The sequence below is a fragment of the Silurus meridionalis genome, chromosome 12 (genome assembly GCF_014805685.1).
Source record: "Silurus meridionalis isolate SWU-2019-XX chromosome 12, ASM1480568v1, whole genome shotgun sequence".
NCBI lineage: Eukaryota > Metazoa > Chordata > Actinopteri > Siluriformes > Siluridae > Silurus > Silurus meridionalis.
The window spans coordinates 6,062,797-6,072,332 of NC_060895.1; the positions used below are offsets into that span (position 1 = coordinate 6,062,797).

Genomic DNA, 9,536 nt, shown 5'->3' on the forward strand with positions numbered 1-9,536 from the left:
CTGCATTCTGCTGGGCTCGTGGTTAGCTTCGTAAACTAGCCTACGTCTGTAGTGTGTGAGAGCCAGGAAATGATACACCAGTGATAGATTGAAAAAGCCATGCAAAATCAAGAAAAAATATTGCTCATGTCAACAAATAGATTAAAACTGAAGTAACGATCCTGTTTTGAAAAGGTCAGAAGTAGAAAGTACAGATATTTGTGTAAAAAGTTACTGATAGAGTAAAGTACTGATACCAGAAAAATCTACTTAAGTACAGAAACAACGCATTTGTACTTCATTACTTCCTGTCTCTTATATGGAGCCTATTCCAATAGGCAAAGGACGTGAAAATTCGCTCTGGATGGATTGCAGGGCAGCAACTTAATTTCAGGGCAATTTCGCTTGTATCTGCATTGTGAGAAACATGCAAAGCAAATTATATCCCAAGCTCAAAATCTAACCAGGGACTCTGTACCTGTGAGGTAACAATGCTACACATGCACCACCAGCCCCCCTGCACTATAGACGTTTTTGTCTTTAGTGTTTCTGCACATCAGCATTCTTTTTCATTCTGCACTGTGTATATACACACTGTATCGAGCTGTGTATAGCTGTGTAATTAGGAGAATGTCTTCTGTGTATTGAGCATCCCGATTCAAATCACCTACCATAGTACTACTCACATTTTTCTCTCAGGACATATAAAGTGCATTTGGCAATTTCTGTTCACTTAAACCTTCCCCTTTAATGAACTGGCACTGCATCAAAATAAATAATAGTATTGATCGCTACCTTGAAGAGGTTTTTATTATCAGTTATAAAGCTGACTGTGTAAGACCATTAGTTGCTGATTGCAGAGCCTTTAGGTTTACAACATATTTTACATATTCTCCACTATTACTTTTCCATATAATAATTATTCTGTTTTCTTTTCTGCCGTCATTTAACAGTTTACACAAACTCAGAAATCATCTTCAAGGTTTTTGAACATGTAACAAACACTGAACTATTTAACTTATTGCATATTTGTTAATAGTTCATAACATGTTGAAAAGGATTGAGCAACAAATCTGTACCATCAACTGTTTATTTTACTTTGTAAACAATTACAGTCAACATCCTATTTTCACAAATAATAGTGCATAATTTCCGTGGTTAGTTTGAGCAGGAAATTGTCACGGCTGAAAGCGTAAGACTTTTGTAAGCACATACTGGCTTTTTCTAAACAATCATGGCTTTAAGTACATTTCAGATACAGAACAAGACTTTGCTTTATAGCTCACAGTGAACACACACAGAGTCTGATCATATGGGAGCGAAGCACTAAAAAAGACCAATGTTAAATCAAAATCTTTTGAATATAACATTACAGTAGGTATTAAGCACCAGCATGAGGCATTAATCTTCTGTGAACATCAACCGTACCAGGTCGGGTTTGAAACACTGTTCCTCCACCAGCTTCTGCGGCTAGAAAAAAGATGCAATACATTACTGTCATTTATACCCACAGCTTCGTTACACAATGTTCTAATCAAATGAATGTGATTTTGTGTAATTTAATATCGTCTTTCATTATGTCATTACATTTTATTTGTATAGCACTTTTAACAATGAGCAACTGTAAATAAATACATAAATTAAGAAAATGAAAGATCATTTTATTACATTTGTCACTATAACCTTATCCCTATAGGTTTGTCCCCAGAGGTGAAAGCCTCCCTGAGACAACATGTGGAAGAAAACCACCATTAAAAAGAATTTAATTAAATTTTAGTTAAATTAAATAAATATATAAATATTAATAATAAATTAATAATAAAAAATATTATTAATTATTATTAAAATATATATATATATATATATATATATATATATATATATATATATATATATATATATATATATATATATATATATATATAATTTATTTATTTTTTTTTTTTTTTTGAAGCTGCTTTGGGACAATATATTTTGTTAACAGAAATATAATTGTAGTCACTATCTTTTTATTTTTATTATTATTATATTTATTTATTTATATATATAAATTAAAAAAAATATTAATAAAAATAAAAAGATAATGAATACAATTATATTTCTATTAACAAAATATATTGTCCCAAAGCAGCTTCACAGTAGAACATAAGTAAAAATACATACTGTGCCATAGCGAAGGAGAGTAGGAACTCCAGTCAGCTTCAGAGTCTTCTTAAAGTCGTTGTTCGGATCTTTCCAGCTGGGAGAATAATAACTAATGAGCAATTTTCATATATCCAACATATATGTATAAGACGTAAAACCAACAGAAAGTAAAAAGCAAAATAGAGACTTTAATTTCTACCTTTAAATAAACATAACCAGAGAACCATTAACGCACATACATGCAGAAGCTGTTTACGGTGGGTGACTGAAGAATTCTTTTTGTTGTTGTTTATTTAATATTCTTATTATTGTACAGAACACAACATTTTTTTTCTACACAAATCCACTCATTCATTTGGGAAGTTTGTTTGAATAAGTAATAACTGCACTTAGTAGGTATGTGCTGATAGTTAATCATTATAATCTCAATAACTCCACATCATTACAGTAATTTTTGCTACATGTTCACCTGCAACTGACTGTGTTTTAACATGCATTCAGCACTGATAAGTAAAAGACTTGTCTTAAAAAAATTTCTATATATTTAGTATTTACTTGCAAACATATACAAAGCCCTGACTAATGATCTCATACAACTGTTATCCATATGTACCCCAAAAGACTGTTATTTCAGCTAAAGGTGGTGCAACCAAACACTGAAACTTTGTAATTGTTTTTAATATACACTGATTAGGCATAACGTTATGACGTGAGGTGAAGTGAATTGAAAACACTGATTATCTCTTCATCATAGCACCTGTTAGTGGGTGGGATATATGTGACAGCGAGTTTGACAAGGGCCAAATCGTGATGGCTAGACGACCGGAGCTCCTCCAAATCTGCAGCATTTGTGGGCTGTTCCTGGTCTGCAGTGGTCAGTATCTATCAGAAGTGGTCCAATGAAGGAACAGTGGTGAACCGGCAACAGGCTCATAGGCAGTGGTGGATGAAGTACAAATATTACTCCAGTAAAAGTGTCCCTTTAAACGCTCACTTGAGTAAAAGTGCAAAAGTATTTGACTTCAAATGTACTTAAGTATCAAAAGTATTATGATTTATTATGTCTATAATGTTCCTATTATCATTTTTGCCATAAGACTCTTTGCTTAATCAACTCAGTTAATGTAAAAAGACTCTGTTACTCTCAGCACATCAATCTATTAATAAAATTATATTTATGAGTCAGACAGATATCATAAATTATCATGAGCCCAAAACATTTTTCCAAAACTTCACAGAAATTGTGCAAATAAGGCCACGGGTGTTGTGGAAAGTTTGAGTCAGAAGTCTCTTTATTCCCCTCAAAACGTTCTCCTTGCTGTTGAGCCAAAGCTTACACTGCATGTTTGTAAGTAGGTGTTCGTGAGTACCATAATTTCCGGACTTTAAAGCGCACCCATATATAAGCCGCACCCACTGAATTTGACAAAGATTTTTATTTTAAACATAAATAAGCCGCACCTGTCTATAAGCCGCACACTGTCAACACTGAAACTAATGAACTTTACACAGACTTTAATGAAAGAGAGTGTCTGTAACACGGTGTAACGGGTGAAATATGTTGTGGCTCCTTTAAGAGCAGAGCAGAATTTTGGGAACAGCACGTCACTGCATTCTGCCGGTATTACTGCATGTGTGCAAGACCAAGGAATATGTCCTTATTATTTTCTAATGCTCATTTCTAAGTTTCTTTGACTAACCCTTAACGCTGTTGCCAAGAAAAATAAAAAAGCACGAGTTTTGGAAACCTGTCTGTGCTTATATGCTTTTTTGGCTTGAAGTTTGTGAAACCGGGAAAAATCCAGGAAAAATCCAGGCTTAAACTGCTTCGTTGTTTAAGCCGCGGGGTTCAAAACGTGGGAAAAAAGTAGGGGCTTATAGTCCGAAAAATATGGTAGGTACCACCAAGCAGCAATGGCAGTTCGAGCTTGAATGACACCCTGAGTGAACCGCGCCATGACCCGAAGTCTTCTCCCAATGTTTGGTTTTAGCGTTGAAAAGCTCCTCTCTGCATCAGCTACCATCACTGGATGAGTAAAACATATTCTCAGAGCAGTCCACAAATTTAGATACATTTCTGAGAGCTTCCTATCATGTATAAATAGAAATCTCCTGTTTATCGTGGTGGTTACGTTCTAAAACGCAATTAAAAAATTTAAAAAAAGAAAAAAAAAAAACGCGATTAATGGGCGCCACCCCAAAAATGTATGTGGTACTGTACTGTATTAACATTTTACTTCATTTTATAATCAATAATTGTATTTTTATGAATAAATTTCTTTATTTCAACATAAAACACTTCCCTATAAGTTTTTTGGTCTATCGTGCTATCCGTGAGAGACCGGGAAAATCAGCCAAAAAAATTAGTTATGTGCGGTAAACCAGGGCCGCGAGATTCGAACCGTAAAGCACGGGATTACTGTATCACCCTAAAAGCATTTATTGCACATCATTGTGCACAATCGATCAAACTCTTGGAACCAAAAACCATACAAACTCCTTGGCTAACTGTAGCTATAAGATACATACAACATCTTTATCTTGTTGTTTATGTTTTAAATGAGCCTTTTAAGCTGCACTGGAGATTCCCCCATTACTGAATTCAGTTCAGGATCTATTCAGTACAATCACAGAAAACCTTTATGACATCACCTCAATTAAAGGTAACCAAATCAATAAGTGCCAGTTTAACTACAATCCAACTAGACCAGTTAGGATGTAAATGTTTCGTTGCTACACATTATGATAAACTACATAATATAAATTATAATGTTATGCAAACCAAAAGAATTGTTAATCAATGTGTAAAAGCACAGCAGGCAACACAGCGTACCCTATGTGTAAGCCTATTTCACTGAATGCATTAGCCTTTACTATCCTCATAACAAGAGATGAGGGATAGACCTTTATTTTTTGCATGTTCCCCCTTTTTCTGTCCTCTTTTTTCTGAATTGGCCTCCAGAGGGTTTAGACCTTTTTTGTCATCCATAATTTTAATTAGGATAAAGAACATATTTACATTTAATCACCACATTATCTGTGTAAAGCTGCTTTGAGACAATGTTCATTGTTAAAAGCGCTATACAAATAAAAATGAATTGAATTGAATTGAATTGAGTTCTCCTTACTGATGTCACTTAACCCAACTCCCCGCCTCTCCTTTCTGAATGCGAGTCCGAACATGTTCATTAACCGTGACATGACATCATAATTGATGCGTACGTGCAAATGAGTGGGCTCCTGTAGCTCAAATTGCTGCAAAAGTTAATGCTGTTAATGCTCTACAGGTCAGGACTGTTTTGGCAGCAAAGGGGGACAAACAGAATTTTAGTCAGGTGGTCATAATGTTATGCCTGATTGGTAGCTATAGTAATACCTGATCAGTGTAATAAATCTGCTAATAAAAATTTTCTGCGTGATACTTTTTATTGTCTGATGACACATTACAATTTTTACACATTTAATACTGACCTAAGATCAGCTGCTGCCCAACTGGGGCAGTTCAACATCCATTGCCCTCATTCACAACTAATTATAGCAATTCCATAGAAATACTACTTAACTCTTTTGAGTGACAAAGACCTTCCTAGATGTGTAAGCTTAGTTTCTATAGACTTCTTGACACCTAGTAGTCAAAAGTGGAAACAAGCTCTATTAGAGGCCCACTGAGGCAGATACTACGCTGCCCCATACTCAGTTGATTACAGGGTTACTAGGTTTATGGATTTGCATTAAATTATAAATTAGTATATAATTACACTGCGGCTTCCAAGATAGCAAATTAAAAATGTTTTATAGCAAATGTGTCTATGATACATATTTGTATTATATATTGAAAAGACTGGAAGAGAAAAAGGGGGATTAAATATATTTACGTTTTGTACGTGTGCGTTTTCCACACAAAGACTGAAAAAATTAAGGAAAAATGAGATGCAGTCAAGCTTCAGTGAACAAAGGTAATGAGTTGGATGAGCTGCTGAGGATGAGCTGCTATATTATATGCCTTTCAGCTGTATATCATATTATTATATTACTCTAAAATATACTTTGTGTCTATTTTGTTATAGATGTCTATGATATGACAGGATAGTGAAAATAAGGGCATGCAAATAACCAGATCGTGTATTAAATATTATGATACATGAAACAACACATTGTCTTTTAAACAGGTTACTCACTATGGTCGGTCTCCTACTTGGCAGTAAATGAAGACGGAGCCTTCAGGAAGATGAGCCATTTCCCCTCGAACCACCGGCTCAGCTGCACACAAACACAAGATAAGCCAGTGAAATGACATTTGTACTCAATTAAATAACAGAGGGCACTTTTTCCAGCCATACGTGGTTCTTCCCCAAACTATTACCACAAAGTCAGTGGGCACACATTTGTATAGGATGTCTTTGAAAGCACAAAGGCAAGCTCTATGAAGACACGGTTTACATGGGTTTCAATGGAAGATCCTGAGTGGTCTGCTGCTGAACACATTCGAGATGAATTGGAACGCTGACCGCACCCCAGGCCTCCTCACCCTACATCTCACACCTGACTTTATGATCGCCCTTGTTGCTGAATGAGCACAAATCTCCACAAGCACACTCCAAAATCTAGTGTAACATCTTCCCAGAAAAGTGGCAGTTATTATAACAGCAAAGGATGTTGAATATGATGTTCACAAAGTCTTATGCTCAGGTGTCTGTATAGTATATTTCAATCAAATTTAGTAATCTTTAGGCCGAAAAAGTATTTACAATTGGAAAAAAAAAAATTTTTTTGTTGAATATTTTTATTACAAATTTTCTTTTTTACATTTTTTACGTTTTCTACCAGCAGATAAATGTTATAAATGTAATAAGTGACATAGTATTGCAGCTATTTCTAATATAGTCAGCAAACCAAAAAATGAAAAAAGAACAACAAACTTATCCCATTTAAATTAGTATAGATGGGGAAAAAAATACAAAATTACTTGGAAATTCCTCATGGTTTTCCTCTGATTTATTTAATTATCATTTGTTCCATTGTTGTTGAGATGCGGTTATTAAACGGTGGCACCTGATTATTAAAGATGCAAAGCCCAGACGCTCTAAATGCTTTGTGTACCAAGATAAATCCTACAGCATCCAAAAAACAACTGCTACAACAGGGCATCAATTTTTACTTTTAAGAACTACAGACAGTTATAACTAAGTCATCAATCAAAATCTCTCCTGAACAGAGGAAAGGACTGTACAGAAGGGGAGTATTGACATCTGTCACCAAGGTCACAAGTCCTGGGATAGAATTTGACAAGCAGAGGTCTTAATAATGATCCCAGGGCCGTGCACACACTGAGCTCGTACGCACTTTGTCCATTGCACCCTCACGCTACAACCCAATTATAACCCATTCCCAATTTTTCCTTACATGCTGATTTATTTCCTCCAAGTGAGACTTCATCTAGTCTAGTGTTTTTAACAATATAGTGTTCATAGGGCTAAAAGATTGTTTATGTCTTCTGGAATATATCACCTTCAGAAAGGAAAAACAAACAAAACAACACAATTAACATTGATCATCCTGGTCAAAATTTCCTGGCATGTTTCCTTCTTGGGAATGAATGAACGTGTGCCTTTTGTAATAGTTGTGTCCCCTTCGTTTTCGTAAGTGTGTTAAAACAAACCTGAAATCATATAGATGATGCTGGAAAGCAATCAAATATGCAGAACATTTTCAGATTATTTCCCCAAAAAGAATGGGACAATTGTCCTATTTCTAGGGACAAAACAAGGCTGATGTAAGCGTTGAATCTGGATCTTATTCGTGTTCATAGTAGCCCTTTTTGACTATAATGCAACCATCCAGTAGGGGGCGCAGTTTGTTCGGGGCAATACTAGATAAAACAATTTTTGTAATGATTAACAATATACAATTAACAATGATTAACAGCTGGTTGCACAATTCAACAACATTTTTGAGTTTCTTTTTTATTTATTAGGAAAAGCAGGTACTAAATGAAATAGAATAAAACTAAATCACTGAGATGACATGAGAAGATACCCTGAGCCCATAAAGTGAACTCGTCCTATTCTGGATGACTCTCTGATTCCAAATCCAGGAGCAGAGGTGCACACAAACATCTCATACCTGTTTGAAGAACAATCCTTCACCATCTGCTTGCATGCACAGCATCAACATGTATCCACAAATCTGCACCATTTCCACCAGAAATCCTAAACCCCTGAACTGAAGGATACTGAATGATCCATCAGGAACTTCTCACCTTTCACACAGTCTGGACACCAGCTCTTCCCCTGCTCATCTTTATCCCCAGTGAAATACACGAAGACATCTTTTCCTTTTCTCTCAGCCACAGCTTGGCTGAACTCTTCATAGCCGTGCACACGGACTTCCTCATACGATGCCATGTTAGAATAAATCTACAGGTTCAACTCTTGTATGAAATAATGCACACCTTCTGAGGTCTCCAGCAGATCTGGGCGGATACAAGCACGTGACAAATGCAGACAACCCGACAGGGCTGTGTCCCAAATACCTTCATCTTGTCCACCTAGTGCACTATGTAGGGCACACAAACGCTATTTGTAGTGCGCACGAACTGTAGTGCACTCCTACAGGGAGCAGAGGGTTATTTCATTGTGCACTCAGATACAGGAACTTCCGTAACCCGGTTACTTTTCATAATAAATGTCATTTCCTCTTTTATTCCTTCACAGGAAGTTCTGACACAAGAGTCGTGATTATGACGTAGTAGGGTCAATGTGAGGACTGGAGTGATGAATAGCCTGAGAAAGGCTTCCTTAAAAATCATCACGACATTACATTTGGGAAAGTTTGTTTTGTTTTACTGAAAGAAAATAAAGACCTGTTTTTATTATTATCTACAGAAGTCCTAAAAGGCCATGCATTATGATATTTTATTCTTTCTTGTTTTCTCATGATCTCCACACGAGTTGTTTTGTCATGATCACGACTTCATTTTCTAGTGATCCCGAAACAACAAAAGTTGTTTTCTCATTATCGCAATTTAATTTCCTTGTGATCAGTGCTTAATTTTTCTGTGTATTCGGTATAAGAGAGTTTTCTAGAGCAGTGGTTTCAAACTGCCGTAACGTGTCCCCTTCATATTAAATTAAAACAAAAAAATAAAATAAAAAATAAATAAAATCCATGCATGAGGCAAAATTGATAAGAGGAGAGCTGGTTTTGGGGCTTTTTTTGTTGTTATTGTTTGGCTGCAAAAGAAAATGAAGAATGTCTTTTTCCAAACCAAAAAGGAAAGACGATGAAGAACACAGCGAGTTTGAAGAAAGATGGACATTGCAGTATTTGAATGAAGTTTAATGGAAATGTTACCTGTCTGATATGCAAAGAAAAAGTTGCCGTTCTAAAGGAATATAATCTCATTACTCGAC

At 35.6% G+C, this 9,536-nt stretch overlaps 1 protein-coding gene across 1 annotated transcript; it reads right to left on the reverse strand.

Annotated features, from left to right (window-relative positions):
• Positions 1-1,055: 1,055 nt before the first annotated feature.
• On the reverse strand, positions 1,056-8,627 carry txndc17 (thioredoxin domain containing 17). The gene is made up of 4 exons (XM_046862155.1): positions 8,384-8,627; positions 6,303-6,384; positions 2,143-2,218; positions 1,056-1,449 (listed from the first exon to the last, which is right to left on the reverse strand). Exons 1-4 carry the CDS (start codon positions 8,526-8,528, stop codon positions 1,381-1,383), a joined length of 372 nt encoding a protein of 123 aa, XP_046718111.1. The 5' UTR covers positions 8,529-8,627; the 3' UTR covers positions 1,056-1,380.
• Positions 8,628-9,536: the final 909 nt, after the last annotated feature.